This window comes from Cladophialophora yegresii, assembly GCF_000585515.1.
Source record: "Cladophialophora yegresii CBS 114405 chromosome Unknown aczIN-supercont1.2, whole genome shotgun sequence".
NCBI classification, from domain to species: domain Eukaryota; kingdom Fungi; phylum Ascomycota; class Eurotiomycetes; order Chaetothyriales; family Herpotrichiellaceae; genus Cladophialophora; species Cladophialophora yegresii.
Window position 1 is genome coordinate 594,932 of NW_006913046.1, and position 25,601 is coordinate 620,532.

Consider the following 25,601-nt stretch of genomic DNA (forward strand, 5'->3'; position numbering starts at 1 on the left):
GGTATTCCGAAGCATTGAAACACGCGCTGAGTGCAACTCCGCATCAATTGTGCTTGACGTCACTGGTCACCCACGAACTTTGATAGGTTGACAATTTTATCATTTCGAGGGAAATGGTTCACCGCAGCCCTCAACGGTAGAGCAAACCCCCGGGCGGTGAACCGTGTGGCTCACAGCTATATTTTCCAGAAAACAAACCCAATGCGCGCAAGATTATTTCCAACATTGAAAATGCTATTTCTTCCCCTTCTTTCCTTTGCCCTTCGCCTTTTCGTCGGTGGTTCCCAAGATCGCGTCGAAAGTGATGTTCGGATTGAGGATGGGCGGCGGTCTTGAGCTGCTGCGCACCGACGGCGGAGCCTCTGTGGCCTCGAGACCCAGGTTGACCGAAAATCGATCCCGGCTTAGAGGACGGGACCCTGGAGAGCCTGGCGGCGATGTTGGCCGCAAAACTGGGGAATGGAGAGGACTGGCATACGGCGATTGCGCAGGGCTGGCAGACGGCAACGGCACATGGGCGCTGACGGGCCGGGGTTGCAACCCATCCGTATCGACACGGTGGAACGTATCGACCAGGGCATGTTGGGATGACTGTTCGGCCCATTTCGAGGCTTCCGTCCAGCAGTGACTGCGTCGATAGATTCCCTCCACGCTATGGTCGATTAGGTCCGCAGGGAGACTCACGTAGCCACCACCGTTGCTCACGTTGTACCACGCTCGCGAAACTGACTGGTCCTCTTTCAGCCACGGCCTACCTCCCCGCGGCGCCACGCAGAGGAAGTATTCCACACCTTCGGTATGCTTGAGATCTCTCGCGTCCACCACAGTCATGGGAAGCGCCTGAAGCACCGCATAGACGAAAAGCCACTGCCCGCATCGTGCGTCTACGACCTGTGCCAATGTTTTTCCCTTTCCCAGTTGACGCTCATAGTTGAAGAAGTCTTGAATGAAGGTGCTTGCATTGATCGACTCGCGATTGTACGAACCCAAGAGCACTTCATTGATTTCATTCTCTTTCAGCTTTTTGTTCGAGGCAGCTGACTTATCAGACATCAGAACGTGCCGGCGATTGAAACTGTTGGAGAATTGTGGAACCAGAGGCGTGTCGAACGGAATTGGAGGCAAGACTGGCGGAGTTGCTCGGTCATACTCGCTTTCGATGCGTCTGATGGCATGCTGAATGGTTTCATTCTGGTCGCTTGTCTCTGCGTCTTCGTCCATGGGCGGCATGTCTGCTGTACGGGTTGTGAAAGACAAGCGGTCGACGAGGATGTCGTACAAGTCTGTAAGGTCCTTGTACAGCTCTCGCAACAGGATGCGGTTCAGGCCGCTTTCTTCAAAGTTGTTCTTCTTCGAGGATGCCTTGGGTGGCCAAGCACCGTATCTCCGCCGCAGATACGATAGCATGAAGCGCCGGAAATCTAGAAAAGCGGCTTTCCACTCCTTGAAGCGAACCAATTTGGCCTCTGTAGCAGTCTGCGAGTTAGCAATTCCCGCAAACATTGAGGGAAAGTCAAAGTCCTCCAGCTTGCCTCTGACCACCAGTAACCTCTGCTCGAGATCGATCTGTGCACGCTCCAATCGGTTCCTGGTGACTGGAGACATCATTTCATACTTCGGGCTCTTGATTGATTTGAGATCGGCCAGCCTCCCAACAGCGTGGCAGAACCCCTCGTTGTACAAGGGCCAAGATTTGAGATGTTCACCCAGCACGATTGCCTCGATCGTCTTCTCTCGACTTGATCGTACATCTGCCAATCTCAGCTCCTCACAATACCGTGAGAAGCTGTTATAAGGCACATCGCCCCATGTGGAGCCGTCTGTATTTGAGAATCCAAATCGCTTCAGAATGGTACTGATCCCCATGAAGATGGAAAAGAGGGACAGCTGCCTGTGCGTCGACACCAGGGCTCCTCCGACAAAGAAGGCAAAGAAGTTACGGTACAGTACGATAAGCTCAAAGTCGTCGCCTTGTGGTTCTGATCCCGGCTGAGACAGGTCAGCGTCAAAGGCCAGCGGCAGGTAGACATGCTTCTCCTCGGTGAACGAGGCGACAATGTTCGGTACCGAGAAGTTGGTGGTGCGGTAGGTTGAGGTCGAATCCTGAGATGGAGGACGAATCGGGCCAGGGCCCACAGAAAGGGCTGAGAGGGGTGTCTGAATTTCTGGGATGTCACCATTTTGGTCAACCGCAGAGGCAGGAGACTGCCTGCGCAGATTTATGAGCGAACACGAGTCAGCAAGGAGGGCCGAGTCGATCCGGAAGCAAGGGCCTTTGCCAGACGAAGGTGGGTAGAGATAGATAACAGTATCTCCACGGTCACTCCACAAGTCAGGGACTCTCTCGCCCTTGGACAGAGGCGCCAGATCATATGGCATATGATCACGGATACCCGCTATCCAAGCCTTAGATGATGTTGAACCATCCTCGAATTTGTGTTTGTCCGATTTTCCTGGAAGCCAACTCTTCTTCTTGGTGATCTTGGCCACCGGAGATGTCGCCGGAAGCCCTGGCGAGTGGGTATTGCCAGGTGGTATCAGTAAGTTGGGTGTCTGCGGCCGACTCCTGCTCCCGTCTCGACTATGTATACTGCTATTCCTACTAGTCGGTCGACTGTCGGGCCCGCTTCGATGGCTGCTTGGAGGGCGCACCGAGCCAGATTCTGTCAAGCGAGGGGGAGGAGCTAGAGGAGGAAGGCCATCGTTGAGATCAATTTGCGAAGATGAGGTAAAGCGGGATTTGTGTAGCTTGTGAGGTGACTGGGGCGCGATTGGAGGGGAGCTGGCAGTCGTTGAAGGTGTCGCTTCTGGGTGCTGGCGCTGACTATGCTGGTCGCTGTCCCGCGACAAAGTGAACAACGACGATAGTCTTTTCGACATTGTGTCTGCCGTAGATTTTTCAGGTAGCTGATGTCTCTGACTTTCCAACTTCAAAGAACCAACGTGGTGTGAAGCTCAGACAGCCCGCAGCCAGAGGCTACTGCAGCATGTTATTTGCGCTGCGAAGCGTTAAGCGGCTCATGCGGCTCCATGAAACGCTCACTTTGGTGCCATTATCGTGTCACCAGGTTTTGCAATGAGGACTAAATATAGCATTAGATATCCGACGTACTCTCGAATGCCCCGGTCCAGCGCAGGTTATATGCTGCGCCGCATCGAGAGGTTCGGCAGGAAGGATACCGCACGTAGTGGTGCAGTGGATATGAATACACAGTAGGTGGTAGGTAATACAGGAGATGCAGTTGTGCTGTTGTTGATGCTTGAGAACCACTCGAGGAGATTGTTGCACAAGACTCTCAAGGAATGTCCACCGCAGGCCCGGCCATCTTCATCTCCCTCGCTCGCTTGTGGCCCTTAGGAATTTTGTGCCTGCGTCACCCAAGCCTTCCCTTCCCCTCGCTGACGTCGCTTTCCCCAGTCTTGCCCAGAGTTCATGCTTAGCTTGCCCGTTATCGTCTAGTTCCAGGGGCCGACACTGCCGCTAAAGTCAAGCTCCAAGCCTAGCGAGCGTTGGACTCCCCCACAAAAGACCTTGATTCTAGTGGAGCAGGAGCGAGGTAGCGGCCAAGAAAATTTCCTTCCGACGGATCTCCCAAGGAATACTCAATACTCCTACCGTGCATTTGTGAACAACTCGGATACGGAAAGAGCATATGTCTGGTATATGCAGAAATACATGCGGATCGGCCGTCCAGCGCTTCTGTCACCCTTGACTGCTCTGACATGTCGGCAGGCTTCCTTGCGCAGGATGACTCGACTTGCGCCAGTGACAGGTGCCCCTCGAAAAAAATATACCAGTAGCATACCTCAATCGAGGCATATCGATCTCCTCAAAGGGTGGCCTCATCCGAGTCTTCTGCCGCCTCAACAGTTAGACCAGGCTTCCTCTCGCATTCTATCTGACCCTTCAAATACAGATGTCTTGTTCTACGGTCCGGACGAAGGATACGAACCACTGAGGGAAGCGATAGCTAAATGGCTTCATCAATTTTACAACTCAAACAAACTCATCACAAGCGAGAGGATATGCATCAGTGGGGGTGCCAGCCAGAACTTGGCTTGCATTTTGCAGACCTTCACTGATCCCATATACACTCGAAACGTCTGGATGGTAGCTCCTACTTACTATCTGGCATGTAGGATTTTCACCGACGCTGGCTTCGACAATCGGCTCAGGGGAGTCCCCGAGGACGAGGAAGGCATCGACCTCGGGTATCTTGAGCAGGGCCTTCAGCAGAGTGAGCAACAAGCATTAGCGGAGGACAACACACAACCCAGGATAAAGACGCCGAAGGCATGGAGGAAGATTTATAAGCACATCATCTACGCGGTGCCTACCTTCGCCAATCCTTCGGGTCGAATCATGAGCCTACACCATAGACAACAGTTGGTACGTCTGGCGCGCAAGTACGATGCCCTGGTCGTCACAGACGATGTGTACGACATGCTACTGTGGCCATCGGACCCAGAGAACGGAAACCGTGCGATACGTAGAGCAGTATTGCCGCGGATTGTGGACATTGACCGAGAACTTGATGGTGGGCCGATTGATGATTTTGGGAATGCAATAAGCAATGGTAGTTTCAGCAAGATTATCGCTCCCGGTTGCCGAACAGGCTGGGCAGAAGGCACCCCAGCAATGGCTTATGGCATGTCCCAGACAGGTTCCAGTCGATCAGGAGGAGCTCCTTCGCATCTGGTGGCATCCTTCATCTACCAAATGCTGGCTACAGGTACCTTAACTGACCACATCTACAAAGAATTGCAGCCTGCATACGCGGCGCGGTACCACACAATGATGGAAGCAGTCAAGGGCCATCTTCTCCCACTAGGTTTGACCATGCCGCAGGCAGATAGAGATGTTGCGGGTGGATATTTCATTTGGTTGACTCTGCCAGGGTCGGTGGACTCGACCCGGATCTACAAGAGGGCATTGGAAGAAGAGAATGTAACAATCATCTCGGGACCGTTATTTAAAGTCGACGGCGACGAACACAACAAGCAAACCCGGTTTGAGAAAGATCTCCGGCTGTGCTATGCATGGGAAGACGAGGATGTGCTCGAGGAAGGCGTCATCCGGCTGGCCCGTGTGATCAGACGCGAAATGGAAGATGATCAAATCAGATGAGCGCTGGAAATGGCCCATGGGAAACATGCAGGTGGTGTTGACCACCGATATGACTTGTCGCCACCACCTTGCTTGTCAACTGGGTATTAATCACAGCATCTGGCCTAGCCTTGCTGGCTCTCTTGTTCTCGCAAGTTTCACAGAGCAGGGTTGTATTGCATGATCGGCTAAATTCTGCCGTGTAGCCACAGTTCAAGCCTCGATGCGCCACCAACGTGACCCGATCGCTTCCTTGTCAAACCTTGGGTGTTTCGAAGCCGTTTCATGGCAGATGACTACGCACCCAATCGGATGTTTCGCAGCTGCCAGCTCAGCAGTATTCCGAAGCCCACTCTGTGTCCTCTTTCACTCTCTTCCTTCGCTTCCACAGCATATTTCCTGTTTTGCATCCCTTCATTCTCGTCACCATCCTTGGGATATGTAGTGGGGCTGTGCCAGCTGCGTCCGGGTGAAAGTGTGTTCTGGGTGCGAATGTCCCACGAATGAGGAGCTGGAGACCACGGTTTCCAGCGTGTTCCTGACTCGACCTTGCCACGCGGCTGCTTCCCAACGGGGCGGCGCGAAAATACAAGCTTCCTCGGAACATCTGATCCAGGGCATGCGCTCGGTAGGGAAAGACTGGAAACAGCTAGTAGTGGTGATAGGACTGCTCTTCTTTGTTAACGATGCATGACGGAGATAAAAAAGGATGGTGGAGAGCCCGCTACGGTAATGCCTGTGATGCTCGACGCTGAGATTGAAGGAAGTCGGAGAGCCACCAAACAGGTCGTCCCTGTTGTGCAAGTACGTATACCTGTCCGTCTTCTGTGCAAGCTGATTGCAACTTGAGATTGCGACCACATATCCAGGAAACAAGCGTACTGGTTCTTGTCAGACCTCACCTCACTGTGCTGCGATTGTGCGGTTGTGGGTTCGAACGCTTGCCAGCGCACATATCACCTCGCTGTGACTTTCTCTCTGACTTCATCCATCTCTTCCACTTCCAAGACCATCAAGTTCCTGTTCCTTGTTTTTCTCTTTGTCGTTCTCACGCTGGTTGTCGTGAGCTGTTTGTCTTTCTCATTCGTTTGAAGAAGAGAGGAGAAAGAACTGGCACAAAAGTCTTTCATTGCGTCTATCGACTGCCGGACCGACATCGACCGCCTTTGAAAAATTCGCCGATGAACCATTGTTTACTTTCTTGTCTCGAAAGCAGCTGGGATCGTTGTCTATTCTTCTGACTCTCATTGATCCGTCACTTCCAACTCACTCACTCTGTACCCCACGCGACTGGGCTCGTGGTTTCCCTATTCAACTTTTTCCTCATTCATCGCAATCACTAAAAGTCTCTTTCTGGAGTCGCGTGCTACGCGCTGGTCACAAGGCATCTCTTCCGCCGACAACTTCCTCCGAAACTTCAATCCACTACCAATATCAGCTCAGAAGACATAGGCAGCCGGTATCACTGCCTTTATCACTGCCCAACCTTTGTTTGTCTCGGTGCTAGTCGCTCGAAGACTAAAGCCTCTTCCTTCTATACTTCGACTCCATTCTCTTCCAGAGTATCCGTCAGCAAAATTTGACACACCCCAGACCGACGACTCGGTATCGTCAACTTCGACAATCCAAGACGCATAACACACTTCTAACCTCAATATGAGGCTCTTCAGCTCCCTCCTGCTCGCTCTGCCCTGGCTGGCAAGTGCGGCTCCGAGACCCAAACCTCTCGAACTAGACACTCGGCAGGCCACTTCCTCATACTGGCTAAGTCAGATCCAGCGTCAAGGCACGGTCGCATACGGCTCAGACACCACGTACAAGGTCTTTCGCAATGTCAAGGACTACGGTGCTGTCGGTGATGGGTCCAATGACGATACTGTTGCAATCAACAATGCCATTACTGATGGAGGCCGCTGTGGCCTGGGCTGTGACAGCTCGACAACCGTGCCGGCAATCATCTACTTCCCTCCTGGTACCTACGCCGTCTCTGCTCCGATCGTTCAGCTGTACTATACCCAATTCATCGGAGACGCTGTCAACCTGCCTACGATCTCTGCCTTGCCTGGCTTCGAAGGGATTGCAGTTCTCGACACCGATCCTTACATTCCCGGAGGTAATGGCGCACAATTCTATACAAATCAGAACAACTTCTACCGCCAGATGCGCAACTTGATCATCGACTTATCGCAGATGCCCGAGGACAAAGGTGCTGGTATCCACTGGCAAGTTGCGCAGGCGACCAGCTTGCAGAATATTGTCTTCAACATGCGCCCCAAATCTCCCACCAACAAACAACAAGGCATTTTTATGGATAACGGCTCAGGCGGCTTCATGTCTGATCTCACCTTCAATGGAGGCAAGTTTGGTATGTTCCTCGGGAACCAACAGTTTACTACACGCAATCTGACTTTCAACAATTGCGAAACTGCCATCCTCATGAACTGGAATTGGCTGTGGACATTCAAATCCGTCAGTGTGAACAACTGTGATGTTGGAATCGATATGTCAAATCTCCAGGATGGTGTCAACCAGACCGTGGGCTCTCTCATTCTACTTGACAGCGTCATGACCGGCACTCCGGTTGGCATCAAGACCTCCTACAACTTGACCAGCGCACCTGCGACTGGCGGTACAATGGCCTTGCAGAATGTTGATTTCACTGGCACCCAGAATGCCATTGTCGGAGCGGATGGCGTTACACCCATTCTTGCTGGCGGACAACTTGTCGCTGCTTGGGGTCAGGGTGACACCTATACTCCTGCTGGCGTTTCAGGAGGCCAGCCTGTCAAGCGACAGCCCCAAGCCCAGCCTCCATCTCCCCAAGCTCCGCGACAGTCATTCTCGTCCACAACCACAACCACCCTCACCGTCTCGGCTGTTCCTCCGCCATCCGGCGTAGCATTGACCACAACGACCGTCTTTGTCACCGCAGCCCCAACCCCGGATGGCGCCGCTTCTCCTTTCACCATTGCACCCATTCCACCTTCGGGAATCAGTGGCTCTCCCAACTCGCCTTCTAACGCCACCACGATAGCGAGCGCATCCCCAACTCGGTCCACCCTGCCGGCCGCAGCCGCTCCAGCTGCCTGTTCTGCTTCTCCTGCTGCCCTTCAATCCGCACGGGTTCAGCAAGGGTTGACCGCACCGAATATGCCGGCATCGCTCATGAACGGCAGCAAGGTCTTTGAGCGTTCTAAGCCACAGTACGAGAATGTACCAGTATCATCCTTTGTCAGTGTCAAGTCTCAGGGCGCGAAGGGCGACGGGGTCACAGACGACACTGTCGCGATTCAGAACATCCTGGATTCTGCTACACCTGGCCAGATCGTGTATTTTGACCACGGTGCCTACGTCATCTCCGACACGGTTCGAGTACCGTCCAATATCAAGATCACCGGTGAAATCTGGCCCCTTATCATGATACAAGGGTCGGCATTCGGAGACATCAACAACCCCAAGCCTGCTTTCCAGATTGGTCAACCTGGCGATATCGGCTCAGTCGAGATGTCGGACCTTGTCTTTGAGACCATTGGCCCCGCTCCAGGTGCCATTATCATGGAATGGAATGTCGCTCAAGAGTCTCAGGGCTCTGCTGGAATGTGGGATGTCAATTTCCGCATTGGTGGATCCGCAGGAACTCAGCTCCAGCAGGATACGTGCCAGGCTAACATAACCGGTTCCTTTGAGTTCAAGCCCGAATGCGCTGGTGCATTCCTCCTGATGCACATCACTCAACAGGCCTCAGGCTATTTCGAAAACTGTTGGTTCTGGGTCGCGGACCACGAGCTCGACATTACTACCCACAACCAGACTAATATCTACAATGGCCGAGGCCTACTTGTCGAGAGTCAGGGCCCTGTCTGGCTGTATGGAACATCCTCCGAGCACAACCAGCTCTACAACTACCAGTTTGCCAACTCCCGCGACATTTTTATGGGTGCTATTCAAACCGAAACGCCATACATGCAAGCTTCACCAGATGCGCTGCAAGGTGGTTTCCCACCTAACCCGTCATTCACCGACCCCACATTTGCAGACTGCACAACCGAGTCCTGCAAGAAGTCCTGGGGTCTGCGAATTGTTGACTCGTCCGATGTCCATATGTATGGCGGTGGCCTGTACAGCTTCTTCGACAACTACATCCAGACATGCCTGGAGACAGAGTCTTGCCAAGAGAATATGGTTGATATTCAGTGTTCGCAGAATATCTCCCTTATCGGCTTAACTACCAAGGCTTCCGTCAACATGGTCAATGTCAACGGACAACCAGAAGCAATCGGTGCTGACCACGAAAATCTGTTCGGGCAGACAGTAATGCTCTTTGAGACTTGATATGACAGTACAAGGAAGGGCGGGCGGGCAGGTCTCAAGAGCACGAATTTAAGCTAGGAAAAATTCAAGGACAAAATTCCAATGAAACAGGTAAATAATATTGGAATTGCGGAACGTGAATGCGAGGGCTCGATCAGCGCAAACAGGCTGGCTGGTACATGATTATGAAAATATCACATATCACGGGACATACTGTTACGATGGCCTGTATTCGGCTGCACAGGTGTTGGTTGGAATTGTCATATGCATAGTGATACCCAGGTGGCTGAGAGGTGAGTTTTCATTGCTGGAGTCGATATTGGCTGTGCTATTGCTTTGGTTGTAGCTTTGGTGACAACAGTACAAAGACAATGAACAAATGAAGAAAACATTCAAGTGACAAGCCGCAGGAGCTGGGTGTAGGCTCCGTGAAGTTCGTCCTCGTCTCGTAATAGCCTGCGGTCAATGAGCGAAGCTGAGCGGCCGAAGCTCTTCAATCAATGGTTCAATTGTACTGATGTCGCATTCTCTAAGCACGCTGAAGTGAAGCCCTTGGCGTGTGGCTCGGGGAGCGTCGATAATACTGACGCGTCTATTCATGTCTATTCATGTCTGTGATATATGTTCCCACTCTACCCCCGTCCGCCATCCGCAACACCCTCATTTACAACCTCACAACCAACTTCCGCCCAGACACCTTGCCCTCCGCAAGCTTGTCCATCGCCGGCTGCACAACTTCCAGCCCGTCTCCAATGACGTCCTTCTCAGGCGCACACTTGATCCTCCCATCCGCCAGAGCTGTCTCCAACCATGGCGCGATCCGTGCCGTAGTGCTGTTGAACTGCTCCATGCCCTGCGTCAGATTCACAATGACTTCGACCTCGTGTTTCGCGTGCGCTTCCGCCCCGGGAAACACCGCCGCGATGAACTTCCGGGTCGATTTGCCCGTGTCCGTGGCCAACCGATGCAGAATATCGCACAAGGGAGGAACCGTCAATGCGGTGGAAATCGCGTCATACGCGCCCACGACTTTCAGTTCTGTCCCCTTCACGTACGAGACAACATCGTCGACCACGTTGGGCGAAGCATGGTCGAAACACTTGACCGCGCCGAGAGAGGTGACCATGTCGAAGTTGCGGGGAGAGCACATGCCTATCACGCTGTATCCTGCCTGCGTGGCGAGTTGGACGCCGCTGGATCCGACGCTGGAGCTGGCGCCCCACACCAGAAGGATCTTGTCCTTCTGTTCGGCATTCCGGTCGGGGGGCGGGAAGTCCAGGTTCAGCAGCGTTGCGGGGAAGAGGCACGACGCTGCGGTCGCGATTCCCAACGGCAACACCACTGCGTCTTCGTAGTTTACAGAGTCGGGGATGCGCGCGATCAAGGAGCCGCGCAGGACGACGTACGTTTGGAACGCGGCGTAGGCGTAGATCTTCTTGCCTTGCCAGAGGGCGGCAGCAGAGTCGGAGCTCGTATCCGTGTCCTTGTCCACGTCCGTGTCTTTCCAGTGCTTCGTGTCAATGGGTCCGGTCTGCGCGATCACGCGGTCTCCTTTCTTGAAGTGAGACATCGAGTCCCCCAGCTCGACCACTTCGCCGGCGACGTCGCAGCCCAGGATGCAGGGGTATGCGTCTTCGGGAACGAGGACGCCCATGCGCTGGACTCCGTAGTCGACTGGGTTGATTGCTACGGCGTGGGTTTTGATCACGATTTCGTTGGTGGAAGGGTGGCTGTAGGGGGCTGGGGAGATGGTCTGGGTGTGCGACTTGGGCGCCATGAGGACGAGGGCTTTGTTTGTGGGGGCCATTGTGGGTGGACAGAGGGTGATGAAGGATGAAGTGCTTGAATGGGGGAGGGATTGACAGAGGATGAATACTGAGGGCCAGCAGAGGGATGATATACTTGCCACGGTCGTGCCAGTTGGTAATCAATGTGTTTCTCCCGCACAGAAAGCCCGGTGGTGCGGCTACTGCTCCTGAGCCGGGCGGACATAGTCTTAATTCCTCATCACACAGGAAGGTCCGCTAGCAGTCCGGTGTGTGTAGGTCCGATTATGACGCTGGTGAGATATGTCAGAAGACGAAGGACAGAAGGATGCAGCAGGGTTGCTTCCCTTCGAGCTTGGTCGGTGTGTGGGAGGTTTATTGACCGAGTCGGGGAAGACTCGACAATCGACTACGAACCGAAGTTGGCTGGCCCTATGTGGAGAATCCATATTGTGTCCATTGAGGGTTCGTTATGGGCAGGAGGCACGATGGGCCTTATGTCCCGGGTCGGTGTACAGTAGCATCCAGTGTAGTCAACTCCACATGAATACGAGGCGCAGCTAGCTTCCTCGAGGTATACGAATGGAGGTTAGAACATCGGAGACGACAGGGACAGGGGTCGAGAGGAACTTGCCTCGTCTCAACATCTATGACGGCATCAGGCTGAGGATCGCACGTATAAAGGTGGGCTGCGCAGGCTTGCCCTGTCAAACATAGGTAATTAATACGGCCCTGTTAGATGCGAATTCCTGCCAAAAACAGCCCACCCAGGGCCATCTGAGTGTGGCAGAGTGTCAGAGGTACTGCTCATGTCCATCGACTTTGAGAGTGCTTTGAGCATCAAGTCATACACGCTGGCCTTTCCAGGCCGCCAAAAGTAGCAAGATCAAGACGGGCTTGCGGTGCTCGAGACGCGGGAGCTCATGCCATTCCTCGTCTTTCTATGGCGGCTTGCCGAGCGTTTGCAGGGTCGTACGAGGGAACGGCAGCCCAGAAGTCCAAAAGGTATCTCAAGATCCAGGTTGCTTCAGGGGACGTGCTGTTTATGCTTGCGGCATCTTGAATGGACAGCTCTTGAAGCAGCTGGATGCGCTGCCAGATTGGCTCTGGTCGGAGCTTGGTTACCTAAGTTCGATAGAAGCGACCGAGGGTCTCACTTCGGTGTTGCAGTGCGGACCTACTCACTTTAGATAATGGTCAAGCTCGATCATACCACCGGAACCGTTGGTGCCGAGTTCGGTGTTGCAGAGCACGCAGCATTGGGTTGGCACGGCTCGGCTAATCACCTGGGGATGATGAGTTCAAAGAGCCTACTTATGAAGCCATCAAGTGCATATCGTTCTTGGCGCAACTGATTCTTTACTTCGGGAAGTTTGGAAATTTGCTTGGAGTGAGATAGGTCGTGACATTGTAGCGACTCTGCCTCGTTCGAAAATTTGTCGCCGTGACATTCGACTTCGGCAGCTGTTTTCACCTTCCGGTAGCGCTTGCAAAAATTGTACGGAGTACGGAGTGCAAGCTCGTAATTGACTATCGCTTGTTTGAATCCGCGTAACCAGGGAGGATCTCCAAGCTTGGAGCACGGGCCCCCGGTGCCACGTGCTCGACGCGGTAGCGGACGGTCTCCTAATCGAAGCCACTATTATCCGTGCCGAAGTGCCACCGGCGCTAAGTGGGCGGGCGATCATCAGTGGCCTTTCTGTGCCTTTTTGTTGGAGAAACTCGAGATTCTGCTTCTGCCTTGATACATTCAACGCGCCGACAGTGCAGCCATGACTCTCCGACACGCTGCACGATTGTACGGCGAGCCGGAAGACGACGACGACAACGACAATGAGAATAATCTCGTCTTCTCCTCTGACGAGGACAACCCTGTCACACTTCACCCTCAAGTTCTACCTGATGCCTCGCCGGCCCAAAACACAAACCCCAACACCGAACTCGATCCTCTTCGTCAACCTCCATCCCGATTTCCTACAGCCTGGCAGTCACGAGGGGAGTCGTCCCTGTTCAAAGATGCCACCGAAGTCCCCCCGCTTCATCCGTTCCAGACAGCCTTCAGTCCGGAGACGCTGATCGCGTTCATGCGGGAAGAGATGGACAAGATCAGTCGCGACCGTGAGGCTTCTAGGGCTAACGGCAAGGGAAAACAGAGAGAGACTGCTGCCCCACCCGCCATGGGCTTGCCAGACTCAACTCTATCATCTCTCTTGCCTTCAGCTCCTCCACTGTCGGACCAGTCCAACCGCGGTCAGTTAGCTTCAGGTTCGGGGACCCGCCGCTCACTGCGTCTGTCCCAGAAAGACTCGTCTCCTCTCACCTCGCTCAGCCCTATCGATCCGCCATGTAGGGTAGTCTTTCCAACAGAACCTTCCTTTCAGATGAACGACTTCATCCCGTCCACGCGGACAACCACCTTCGAAGAGCACACCAAGAACAAGAGAAACGCTGTTAGAAACAATACGCAGGAGTCTTCGACCAGCCCGGTGCGCGCAAAGCTGCGTAAGCCTGGTCTCTCTAAGGGTGCGACCACCTCTGACGCTTCGGCTGCTGAAAACACGGGTTTTGGGGGAGTGGCTTCGGGCATGCGCGACTTGTCAGACTTGACCCTGCAGGACGACCATGCGCGACTACCCGAACATGGCAGTCCTCGTACTGGATTCCTGGCTCGCGCTGCAAATATCATTATTCGAAAGAAGGTCGGCGGTAACCTTCTAGGACGGACTCTGGGCTTGTCGACCGCGTCCATTCCGCGCGGTGTGGACAATGTTGATACCATTCTTCCCGAAGACGCTATAGAAGGCGATCCCAGCACCCCTGCTGGTGTGGACGAGCAGCAGCGCAGATCTAGGTTTTCTTTCAATTATGCTAAGATCATTCCTGAAAGTATCCCGTCAAAGGACAAAAAGAGCTTCCTCGACAAAATCGCCCGGGCCAAGCGCCCTCAATCATCGGATCCTGGGCACGAAGCACAGCCTTCCAGCGGCAGATCTAGATTCAGACTGTCTAGCAAGCCAAATAAGAAAGAGGAGTACGCGGCGACTTGTGCAAAGCAATATCCACGCCTCTGGGAGCCCTCAAATACTTCCGGTATACCTGCAAACCCTCCGAAACCCGGCATATCTAGACCGCCTCAAAATGAGTCCGTACCCTTGAGCGAACCTGCTGCAATCTGGTTGATCGACGAGATTTTGTGGACTGCAATCTCTCAATTCCTCTCAACCCAAGACGTCAAGAACCTCCGTCTCGTCAGCAGATTGCATGCCCAAATATTGGCGCCGGTCCAGCTCAGAAATGTCGTGGTCAAATTTGACCAGAATTTCTTCAACGACACAATATTCAACACTCATGGTCCTAGCATTAATCGTTTTGGTGTCTCTTTTGAATACAACCTGCAAGGTCTGGCGTACGCGAGCGCAAAGATCATCGAGAAGGAACAGGATGCTTGGTTCGGAAAGTTCGTTTGGCCCACCGAGAACTATCCTCGCTTCCCAGAGTTGCAAGCTATCGAAGATCTAGTTGACAACAATCGCCCTCTCCTCAAACAGGCTCTCGCTAAAATCACCCATGCCTCGGAGCTTGGCTTGTGCATGGATAGCGGCCATGGCTGGATTGAGGGTCCCGACATCTCCGACATGGCCCTCTTTGACAAACGAATCAACGAAGGCGGCAAAGTATTCGGCAAGACCTTCAAAACCGAAGATGTGTGGACCACCTTTGCGCGCAACGAGCTATTTCGATGGGGCCAACAGAACACCATCAACACGACACTCAAATCTATTCTCGCCAGGCAGCCAGCACCGATGTCCGATGCTAAAGAGGTCCGCTTCTTAGATGGGCTCAAGGTCCGGGACATGAAAAGCTTCACATGTCAGCGCGAACAGTATGATTTCGACCCAGAGTGCCATACGGGAGGTGTCGCCACCTTCGTCGACCTCGACCCAGCAGCCGCCGCCCAACCACAAGTGGATCCGACTGATGCAGCAATGGAGAATCTCCTGAATTGGCATCCGGGTGCAGCTGAGAGTCACCCTCGGGCTCTGAACCATGCCAAAAGTGCCAACCGCAAGTTGCCCCAATGGCCTGTGATCTTTAACGGCCACAATCTTGCTGCGGAGCACGGTGGTCATCTGTCATTCATCCAAAGCAAAATCGCGAACCCTTTTGTATCGCCGCTTACTCCAGGGATACTCAGCGAAGCACAGGCTCAATGGCTGATGGAAACTGTGTGGGCCCAGCGAGCGTTTCTGGGCGCATACACCACAGCCATCATCACGAACAAGAACAACTTCCGCCATGTTCACACTCTCCGCATCAGCAAGTTGTCCTCAGGCTTGCTGCCGTCTCTAGAGCAGCAAGAGTTCTGGAAGTCGTTGTCTGGACTAAAGCGGCTGGAGATCTACCTCAGTCCCGACTGGCACCAAGAACATGTCATCGGCGACAAGGCCTTTATGCACAACATGCCTATCCCTCCCGCACAGGCTGCTGAGCGATTCACCAACTTCTTGAGGCGGTATATCACGAAGCTTGAAAACCTGCACAGCCTGAGTATTGGCTATGTCGGTGGTGGCGAACATGGCGTGGGCATGTACGCCCGCAATCAGCATGTCTTGCCCGCTCCCGTCGTTGACGATCCGGACGCATGGCTGCTCAAACATACCAGCAAGACGGCCCCATCTCTGCTCAAGTTTGATCACGTGAGAGATCTCAAGTTCGAGAATTGTTGGTTCACCCCGTGGATGCTCAAAGGATTCATGGAGGCCAGTCGCGACAGCAGTCTTCATTCTTTGACTCTCGACTCGGTCAGCATGACCACCATACACGAGGAGAATTTGGAAATGCCTTTAGCCACCGAACTTCACGGCCTCCGGTGTCTCCATCCAAGAGAGGATTGGCCTCGGGAGAACCTGCCCAAAGGCGCTGCATGGGCTCGCACTCTTGACGCCCTCACTCCAGGGAAACCACTCTGTGAATACAAGTATGAAGCTGGCTTACTCGACAAAGACGACAAGCCCGTACCAGCGCGATGTTTCCGGGGCCACGTTCAACAGATCACCCTCAAAAGCTGCGGTTACGTTAAGATCTCTCTGCCCGCCGGTCGGGCCTCGACATACAACCAGAACTCGGCTGTCATCCAGGGGGATTGTCCTATGGACCCCGGCCTTCAGGTTCGTAGGGCTCGTTTCAGCGGCTTGGTCGCAACCTCTAACGCCAACGCTGACGGTCGCCTACGTGAGCGCGTTCCCTATGTGAGCGAACTTCACGACAAGACAAATCGGATCATGATCAGCAGCGATGGATTTCCTTGGCTGGGAACACTGACTCAGTGTGTCCATCCGATTGAGAAGCGCGTTCTCGAAGAGGCCTGGCAGATGAATTTTGGCTGGGGCGATGATTTGAGTAGGTGGGCTGCGGTTGAGGATGGCATGTTCGAAGGGGGTACCGGACGGTTCAGTGGTGTGATCAAAAAGGACGATGCTGCTGTTCAGTCCCCCGCGTGATTTGAGAAGGACCTTGACTGTTTTCGAGCAATGTGATGGAGCTAGTGGGATGATGATGTTGGTGGTTGGTCAAGCGACCGTCGTCTGGATGCTCAGCACACCAGCAGCTGCCCGCTTGACAAGGATTTCATTCCCTCCCAAGACAACTCAGCACCTCACATCCATGAAGACGCACCATTGTTGGCCTGTTTGCCTTCAATCATGCGCTGTGTTAGGCCCGAGAAGGAGATGTGCGCAGGAGACGGGACACCACGAACCTGGGATAGCCACGCAGAATCAGAGCTTAGCACGGTTTGGATTGTCCACGACTGGCAAGTACCAAGTTCTCCGTGACTAAAAGGCAGTGTCGGTGGCCTTCTTTCTATTCGAACCTTGATTGGATCGAGGTCAATTGTCACATCGCCGGATCTTTTATGGTTGTACTTTGACCACTGATGTGGAATGTGGTCTTCAGACAGAAGAATGACAGCACATCTGCCCCTTTCCTCTAACTGATCGATGTTCCTATCTGTTTTCCACGTGAATACTCCTTCAGAAGAGTCCTTTGTTCTAGCTCTTGGCGGAAAGCAATCGTGGGTTGGTGTTTGTTGGTGAGAGTTTGTCGGTAGGTATTTGTGAGTGAGAGTTTGTTAGTGTTTGTCGTTCTAAGCTGATATAAGGCAGCTCTGTCTCGTCGGAAGCCTTTAACGACTGTTCTGTTCCCTCATTGAACCTCAACAACTGTTCTTTTCCCTGACTGAACCTCAACAACTGTTCTTTTCCCTCACTGAGCCTCGCGGGTGACACCGAGGAAGAACAATGAAGTCCTTGCGGCACGAAGCTTCACATGCAACTGCGTCCATGACCAAGCCACTGGCGAGCATGACAGTACCAACACAAACACATGGTGACAGTGGCGGCAGTGGCAGTGACAGCGACGCCCAGTGGCCGTGAATGCGTACTGCCTGCCTGGTCACTCCGTATGCTACTCCCTTGGACGATTATATATAGGTATCGGCCGCGCCGGGATCAGCACTCCATCCTCTTCATGCTCAGCAGATAAGAATCGATACCATGGATCGTATCGCAGAACCGTTGTCGACCACGTTCGAAGACCTCCCTGGGGATTGTCTCCGGCTCATCATTGACGAAGTCGTCAAGATCGAAGGCGGAAGTCCTGATGATAGCACCAAGAACATCAAGAACCTGTCCTGCGTCAACAGACACCTCCGCGAGCTCTGCATTCCTCTGCTGTTTCCGATCTATAATCTTTACCTTGAAAAGCGCCCGGAACCATCGCTTGAGACGTTCAGAGCTCTTTTGAAGGCACCCTTTGTGACGACGTCGTTATGGTAAGCGGCTTTGCGACCCTCTCGATGTCATGAATCCACCCATACTAACCCAGCTCAGGACCCTGACTATCCATCTCTTGAACAGCACTCAGCTGTCTGACCAAGCCTTCTGTGATAGCTTTGTCGGGGTGCTGGCGGCAATGACAAGCCTTTCCGAGCTCAGCCTCGTTCTGAACAATGACGATGCTGTTGTCCTGGGCTCCAAGCTGGACACATCGCTCAGCACGTCAGGAGCCTGGTTCCCATCGATCCAGATCCTCGAACTAGTGAGAGCTCCAGATGTGCCCGAAATCGTCATGGCGTGTCCTTCCGTCGAGTTACTTAAGCTGTCAGACTCATACATGGGCGACACGCGGGAGAAAATGTTTCAAGTCTTGCCATCCGTCAAGACCCTGCGCCGGCTCGATGTCGACTTTTGGTGACAACTGCGAGCTTGAGCGCGCGGAAGGTATGACTTCTCACAGAAGTATCAAGACAGAGAAATCATTGACTCGTGGATCCCAGAGATCATCCCTTACATCCAGGACATCACCGACCTGAGCATTGCAGGCACGGTGGACGCATGTCGGATCATGGTGAGTACCGAGACTTGTCCCGGGGATCTCGCCTGTTTTGCCCTTTCAAAGTTTCAATGCTAATAAAGCGCACGCAGGACTACGCCGCCTACTTTGCCGGTCTCCCAAAACTCGAGTCTCTATCCATACTCGCAAGGGAGAGACGCCATCCTCCCGAACGGTACCGCGCTCTCGATCCCCGTGCTCGAGGGATTTCAGTGATAGATAGCATGGACGTGGCGCGTGCGTTTTTCTCAGCATGTCCTTCCCTGGTGACGTTCCGGCCCAGGATCTCACGTTACGGCAGTCGATATGAGTGTGAGCGCGAGGCCCCAGGTGGCGGGAATGGGATCGCACGCGTTCGGCGACGGTCGGACTTCGATGACTGGAAGCTGCGCTGACTGGAAGAGGATTCCCTTGCCCACCGTATCGTGATATATGCCAGAGCCAGAGCCAGGGTGGCGGTGGGGCGCCAATATAGGTTCTGAATGAACGGTACTTAAGGATCGGTGCAATGTTGGGGATGATTGGAGCAATGGCTCTGAGTGGATCAATGACAGGCTGGGTTCGGAATCTAGAGTCTGTACCTACTACCCTCTGACATCCACGCTCTCAACGATTGCAATTTGCGCGGGAGAGACGTACCATGCATGTATGTAGCTCAAGGTCGTCGAAGGACGAGAGCAGCAGGGTATTTGAACTTGAAGTCACATTATGGCGTAGAGATGGTGTCTAAAAGGCACAAGCGGTGCAATTATCTTCAAGGACCAGACTAGGGCGTGGGTTCATAAGAAGTTGTTATCATTGTCGGCAAAGGACAATCGCGCATAGATGGATAGGTGCGGGCTACAGCCTGGATTCCAGAGATGTCGTGTCGCATCAAGGACGGCATCATAAGTGAGAGTGACTACTAGTACTGATAGCGGATTACAATTTGGCTTTGGCTTCCCTCCTATATCTATTGCAGAGCGCTGCAGGACAATTCTCGTCGCGTCTCCTCGATGTCTTCGGCAGTTGCAGGTGCGTCGTCAGCCAAGCCTTGCCCCTTTCCGTGGGAGCCTTGTGCCCTTTATGCACGGTATTGTCGTTACCAAAGATGTCCACCACTGAATTTATCAGAAATAAAACGACGAGGCAACTGGCCAGAGCTACCAAGTACGAGCGGAATAGGATGCGCATTCTGAATGGGCAACTAGAGTCCAGGGAGGTGAAGCCACCGTGCTTTCCCAGGACCGGGACGTGCCACAGACTGCCTCACTGTGGCGATGGCTCGGCGTTCTGACGGCGCTGGCCTCACCTTGTGTATTGGCACCGGATGGTGACCTTCTTTTCGCTTCGTCGCAACCCTGAATCTCTTGTCATTGTTGATCCTGGGCGCTGCTTGACCAAGTCCCTGCTGCCGCCCCGCTACCTCAGTGGCGTTGACGTCTTCAACAACTCGGTTGGCTTCGTGTTCTTCATCCACTTCCTCGCCAGACAGCACATGGAGCCATGGTATCATCGACTTGACTGAGTTGCCCAGCACTGGTGCTTAGGTAAGTTGCATCGACGTAAAGCATTCGTCCCGTTCGATATTCTCCAGCAGTATTGACTTCTGATTTGTTGGAACATTTGATATCCTCTTGACCGTGAACGTCTTGGGGAGACGCTTGAGCCGCTTGAGCCTCGCTCAGGAGTGGTGAATTGTACCGGTTGCACTCAAACTGAGAAATATGGCATTTGAGTTGGGATTGATGAAACGGAAGTGGAGGTCGACTAAAGCGGACCTCGTTGGTCTGATATCCGGAGGTGAGAGCATATGTCGCCCGATTTCAGAATTGCATGTAACTCTCCTATTCCGCTGGGGCACAGAGCTTGGTGAAGCAGCTGCTTGTAGGTCCATTAAGTCGCCTTGGTTCCGTGTGACTTTGACTATTTAGTACCTAAAAGACTTCGTCTTGCCGCCATTGCACCAAGACGCGAAAGAGCTGTGCCTCAACCACAGCTCGAAGGGTGGAAGAATTTGCGGGTTTGATCAGCAAAAGGAACCCGGAGCCGCGAGTCTATATGTTCCCGGACGTCATGGCTGTCTGTGTGGTGGACGCTGCCCTACGAACCTTGGAAGCCAGCTGAAGTTGAATAAAAGAACATTGAATGCGTGTCCGTCACTCTGCTGTGTAAAAACAAAGGCAGCAGAAGCGTCATAGACAAGGCACCACCTCATCCTGTCTATTTCACTGTCATCCCGTGGGTACCCACCGACATGTCTGATTTCGGGTTTGAGTAGTGATGTATACTCTGTCGTGCGTTCTCACCTGGCAGCTATTAAGGTATCAAGAGTCAGGAACGACACAGCGGTCATAGCCACAGAAAAAGGCCTACAGACAACGGGTCAGGTAGAGGGATAAAGAAAGCTCAGAGGGAGAGTGTATATTCAAGTAGACAACGTTAGCAGCGCTACACACGTAAGATCACAAGACCTGTTGATTGCAGTAGTTGATCCCTGCCACGGTAAAGACACTACCTGCCTCTGACCAGCGACCGCGATTAGCATATCCAAGTCAGTCAGTTGACCGTGAGATCCAGCAGGCATGACTCTTCATCCACAAACGGAAGGTGCTGAGCTTGTTGTCTGTCTGGATCAGCTCTGATGAGCACTTTCCGCGCCCCTCTTTCTCCATGTCTGCCCCAGACCTTTCATCCAGCTAGCATTTCATGCCGGTAGCGACAGTACAGGCGCAAATGGTTGGTGGGTTTCTTGGAGCTTGACTGTATTTACACACACAGGCTTGCGGTATCATCCATTGCATGCATCCTCTTTAACCTTGTCCAATTTGAACGTCGAACACCCTCCTGGCAATCTCCGCAAGCACAACCCAGAGGATCAGGAACAGGTACTCTGGCCGTGTTATGGTGTTGATAAGGCCCTTTGCTCTCTCGTCCTTCTTTTCTTCTCCCTCGTCTTCCTCTATTGCATTCTGTTCTTGATGAGGTACCGCCGTCGAAGGCCCAGACGCTTTGTCATGACGGTCCGACGCGACCGCGACGCATAGACCCTCAGGCGCCTTAATGTCGGCGCGACGCTTCTTGGGCTTCTTTGTCTTCCGGTTCTTCTTCTTGTTGGTTGTGGTCGCGGTCGTATTGTTTGGTTCTATTACAGGCAGTGGTGAAGTGTCAGACCCTGTCCCCTCGGAAACCACGTCCTCCGCGTCTAGTCCTAGTTCTTCAATTAGAAGGACGTTGTACCTAGAGCCGGAGCCGGTGGTATGGTCTGGTGCCTGCGCCCGCTTCTCCTGCAGGTTTTGCTTGGGCTGGGGTGCTGGTGCTGACTGGGTGGATCGTCGCCGAACAATGGTGAAGCCTGCAGATTGCATGTTCTTGTGGAAGGCACTGTCTGGTGAGTTTGTAGTATGGCTTGAGCCATTGGCCTTTTCAACGTCGGGTGATGGAAGACGGGAAATGGTGCCATGATTTGGACGCGTCGATCTGCGACTTGGACGTGGCGTTGAGCTGCTTGCAGTGCTCGAGCTTGACTTCTGGGGATATGCAGGAGACCCGTCAGGAGATGCGACAACGGTCTTGTCCTTGTGAGTGACCATCGGCTGTGACTTTGTGTCTGCTTTGTTGAAGGACGAGGATTTGGTTCGTTTGAGTGGTATCGCCGCCAGATCAGGCAGTGCCGGCTGTATCATCTTCAGCATGGCTGCAGTGCGCAAGATGGAACAAAGGAGTATGGTATTGAAACAGGGGACGAAGGCAAGGGGGTATAAAAGAATACGATATCAGAGCAGGGATTGAGGTGGATGATACTGTATTTGCAGAAGAGCCAGACAAACAGGTCAATGTACAGGACGGAAGACGGGATGGATATAATGTTTACGCAGCGCAGGGCGACACGGCACGCGCTCTCTCTGACTGTGAAGATACAATGCCTTGGAAGGGCACTTCCATGGGACGTCCCGGGGTGATAAGTGACTGGAAATAATCGGGCGTCTTCACTTCAATTGTCTGTCTTCGACGACTGTCGGTGGGAGCACACTAGATGGAACTGCTGGGATACTGCCAGACAGGCTTGAAAGTGCAGCAATCACTTCTTCAGTCTTGGGAATTGACAGAACCAATGCCACTCCCGACACGACCATGCTATCCCAATCTCTGCAGCCTTCTTCGTGTACAACTCAGTAGTACTGTCGCCCGTCTATGTCATATGTGGGCTTCCTGGTCTTGATACAACCGTTACTGCCCGAAGCCCATTGTCCTCAGGAAACCAATCCATGGATCTTCAGCAAAGTTGACAACATGTCTCTTCAAACACCAACAAATCAGCCTTTCCATACGAGTAACGCCAGCCCCAGGACGTTGAGATGAAGTCTTCTTCCTCCATCGCCCTCAATAACTAGCACCTCCTGTTCGTCTCCACAAATAAACACCAGCAAGCATCCATAGATTAGCCGGCCTCACACTTATCAATCAGGAGAAGAGCCATTTCGAGAGCCCAATCCCACCAGCCACATAAGAGACTCCCAGGAGCGCCAGGCTGAAGTATATGTGGGGACTATTAACAGGGGTCATTGTTTGCCCAGTGCTCAACCGCTTCGGACAAATCATCTGGTGTACCTGGGTCGCTTCCGCCTCCGTCTCGGTACCGCCGCGAGACCGCATCCAGCAAAGAGTCATGCGTCGAACGAAGTCGTCTCCTGAGAGATAATTTGCCCATTCTTCCTCTGTGGGCTTCACGCTCGATCTCAGGGCGAGCATGACTATGGCACGGCTGCGTTCGAGCTGGGTGTCAGTATCGCCCCTCGGCTCGTTCAGTAAACTGCTGAGGCTCGACGGTAGCGAGAGGAAGTCGGGGAAACTTGTACCTTCCATTGTTTCGTGGGGGACGATGTTAGTCGAGGGTGATTCATCCTTAACCCCGTCGTGGGAGACCTTGGTTTTGTGCTCTGCGGCTCGAGGTGGTGAACTGGCTGCGGGTGCAGGTACATATGTTTGGCTTCGGAGAGAACTCTCTTTAGGCAACATAACTGCGGTCGCTACTCGTCTGGGTAGGGATCTGGGGTTTCAGGTGGGTATCTTCAGTGAGAAGAAGAGATGAGCGTTCGTGCCCGGAGACTGTTTGAGAAAAAAAGTTCGCCAGATAGGAAATACAGGCATATCCAGTCAGCAGGAGTGCCTTTTGTGGTAGCACGTACAAGCAGTCGCAGTGTTCCCAGCCGCAGCAGTGACTTGACAGTCATTCGCCCCTCAGACAATAGTCTTTCGTTGTCCTTCCTTTGACAAAGCATTCCCGTGACAGGACGCCGGCCCTGACAATGAAGCCCAATTGAATGTCCATCAGCAGTTCGTAGGACAGTGAAATCCAACCGAATATCCACCAGCAGTCCGTAGCAGTTTTGAGCAGCGGACACCGGAGTCGCCAGCACCTGAGAGTCGCCGACACCTAAGAGTCAGTGGCACCTAGCGCAGCACCTAGTCCATGATGCTCATCCATGTCTAGCTCGTCCATGTCCAGTCCGGGTATGAACTCTGTATCAGACGACGGAACGCCATTCCAATGCTCCCCACTCTCGATGTGATGAATGGCTTTGACACTACCGTCCGCCTCACGGTCACAATCGTATTCTCGCTCCATCGCTGTTGAAGGACGCGTAGCACCTTCAGATGTGGACACGTGGCAAAGAACTTTGCCGCAACCTCAGCCGGGTCTTCGGTCGCATCATCGTGATGTTTGTCGTCTCTATGGAGCAAGTAATACCACCGTACTTCAGGGTCCATGTCGGCATAGGATTCTGTCGCGGAAGTGGAACTTTGTTTGCGCCATTGTGTCGATGTGATGGACAGGAGTGAGAGGCGCGATAAATCCTGGAACTCCGAGGCAAGAGTCTGTATTTTGTCAGATTCGAAGTTGAGTCCGGTTGGGGGGCTGTATACATACGCTTGGTTGAACTCGGTAGAGCCGTCCTTCGATGTGCAGTCCTGGGACGTTTTGGATGTAGGGCACCATCTCTGTTTCATGTTAGCATGATATCCTAAGCAATCAGAACCGGGGAAACCTACCTCGAATGGCTCGGGCCGTCCAATTGGTCGTATTCTTCCTCACCTGGAGGTGGCGGAGACTTCGTAGCGTCGGCATGGCTCTCAATGCCGACTTCCAACCCAGCGTCATATCGTCTGCGACCAAGCTCGTCAATTGGGGACAGACCAGGAGGAGGGCGCCAGCGTCAGGTGCTGTGGTGAGATGTAAGACCTGGACTGTGGGAAGTTTGGCCTCCGTTCTCTTGAGCTCCATACGCAAGCGGGAAGCCACAATGACATTATTGTCCAAGGTGACCTTTAGTTGACGTAGCTGGGTCATATTTGTGAGTGCCTTGACAAAGCTGTTGTAGAAGTCCGGATAGTCGTTCTGCAAGAGTGTGATCTGGAAAGCGCTGTTTTCGGTTAGTTAACCCATCCCAGTCTGGACACCAGGGCGCACTTACTTTATCCTGGATGAGAAAAAGGTCGGCTTGGATAGTCCCTTCAATATGCCGGCATCTACTTTGTCGCTGGTCCGAGGCATCGCAACTGGGCCACCCGGTAGTCCTTGAACAGGACAGGCTCACACAGGTGACGCAGGCGCTTACTCACAAGAGAGAGATTCTTGACATCCGTGGGGAGATCGTAGTACCAACCGTTGGGTTCAGCAAGCTCCTCGACGATGAGCAAGATACACTCGTTGGGGAGATCTGTGAAAGACGTTGGGTGTGAGGCCTCAGTCGATGCCATGGCTGATCAAAGCCCTTGGAAGACAAGAAGACGTTGTGTATGGCAGACTGAATGAAATCGAAAGGGCAGAAAGCAGAGTGTTGACATCCGCCTGGAGAAAGCGACGCGCAGTGCACGTGAAGAAAAGGACATGCAGTAGACGTGAAGCAAAGGACACGCAGTAGACGTGAAGAAAAGGACACGCAGTTGCGTGATAAGTGAATGTCCTTCATTTCACCAAGATCCCCATCAGCGACGTGGAATCCTCAGTCAGCCTCAATGGAGGTGCTTGGATGGACAGGGAG

The 25,601-nt window shown here is 53.2% G+C and overlaps 8 protein-coding genes across 8 annotated transcripts; 4 read left to right on the forward strand and 4 right to left on the reverse strand.

The window, feature by feature from the left end:
• Positions 1–234: 234 nt before the first annotated feature.
• A1O7_02134 (uncharacterized protein) lies at positions 235–2,880 on the reverse strand (the record flags this gene model as incomplete). The annotated part of the gene is made up of 1 exon (XM_007756169.1): positions 235–2,880. One exon carries the CDS (start codon positions 2,878–2,880, stop codon positions 235–237), a length of 2,646 nt encoding a protein of 881 aa, XP_007754359.1.
• Positions 2,881–3,748: 868 nt separating this feature from the next.
• A1O7_02135 (uncharacterized protein) lies at positions 3,749–5,128 on the forward strand (the record flags this gene model as incomplete). The annotated part of the gene is made up of 1 exon (XM_007756170.1): positions 3,749–5,128. The coding sequence occupies one exon, from the start codon at positions 3,749–3,751 to the stop codon at positions 5,126–5,128; it is 1,380 nt and encodes a 459-aa protein (XP_007754360.1).
• Positions 5,129–6,763: 1,635 nt separating this feature from the next.
• A1O7_02136 (glucan 1,3-beta-glucosidase) lies at positions 6,764–9,439 on the forward strand (the record flags this gene model as incomplete). The annotated part of the gene is made up of 1 exon (XM_007756171.1): positions 6,764–9,439. One exon carries the CDS (start codon positions 6,764–6,766, stop codon positions 9,437–9,439), a length of 2,676 nt encoding a protein of 891 aa, XP_007754361.1.
• A 643-nt stretch (positions 9,440–10,082) lies between these two features.
• On the reverse strand, positions 10,083–11,225 carry A1O7_02137 (uncharacterized protein; the record flags this gene model as incomplete). Its single annotated transcript, XM_007756172.1, has 2 exons — positions 10,083–10,853; positions 10,911–11,225. The coding sequence occupies 2 exons, from the start codon at positions 11,223–11,225 to the stop codon at positions 10,083–10,085; spliced, it is 1,086 nt and encodes a 361-aa protein (XP_007754362.1).
• Positions 11,226–12,956: 1,731 nt separating this feature from the next.
• On the forward strand, positions 12,957–16,685 carry A1O7_02138 (uncharacterized protein; the record flags this gene model as incomplete). Its single annotated transcript, XM_007756173.1, has 1 exon — positions 12,957–16,685. The coding sequence occupies one exon, from the start codon at positions 12,957–12,959 to the stop codon at positions 16,683–16,685; it is 3,729 nt and encodes a 1,242-aa protein (XP_007754363.1).
• Positions 16,686–17,738: 1,053 nt separating this feature from the next.
• On the forward strand, positions 17,739–18,438 carry A1O7_02139 (uncharacterized protein; the record flags this gene model as incomplete). The annotated part of the gene is made up of 2 exons (XM_007756174.1): positions 17,739–18,016; positions 18,075–18,438. 2 exons carry the CDS (start codon positions 17,739–17,741, stop codon positions 18,436–18,438), a joined length of 642 nt encoding a protein of 213 aa, XP_007754364.1.
• Positions 18,439–21,368: 2,930 nt separating this feature from the next.
• On the reverse strand, positions 21,369–22,250 carry A1O7_02140 (uncharacterized protein; the record flags this gene model as incomplete). Its single annotated transcript, XM_007756175.1, has 1 exon — positions 21,369–22,250. The coding sequence occupies one exon, from the start codon at positions 22,248–22,250 to the stop codon at positions 21,369–21,371; it is 882 nt and encodes a 293-aa protein (XP_007754365.1).
• A 2,339-nt stretch (positions 22,251–24,589) lies between these two features.
• On the reverse strand, positions 24,590–25,317 carry A1O7_02141 (uncharacterized protein; the record flags this gene model as incomplete). Its single annotated transcript, XM_007756176.1, has 3 exons — positions 24,590–24,980; positions 25,032–25,116; positions 25,176–25,317. 3 exons carry the CDS (start codon positions 25,315–25,317, stop codon positions 24,590–24,592), a joined length of 618 nt encoding a protein of 205 aa, XP_007754366.1.
• Positions 25,318–25,601: the final 284 nt, after the last annotated feature.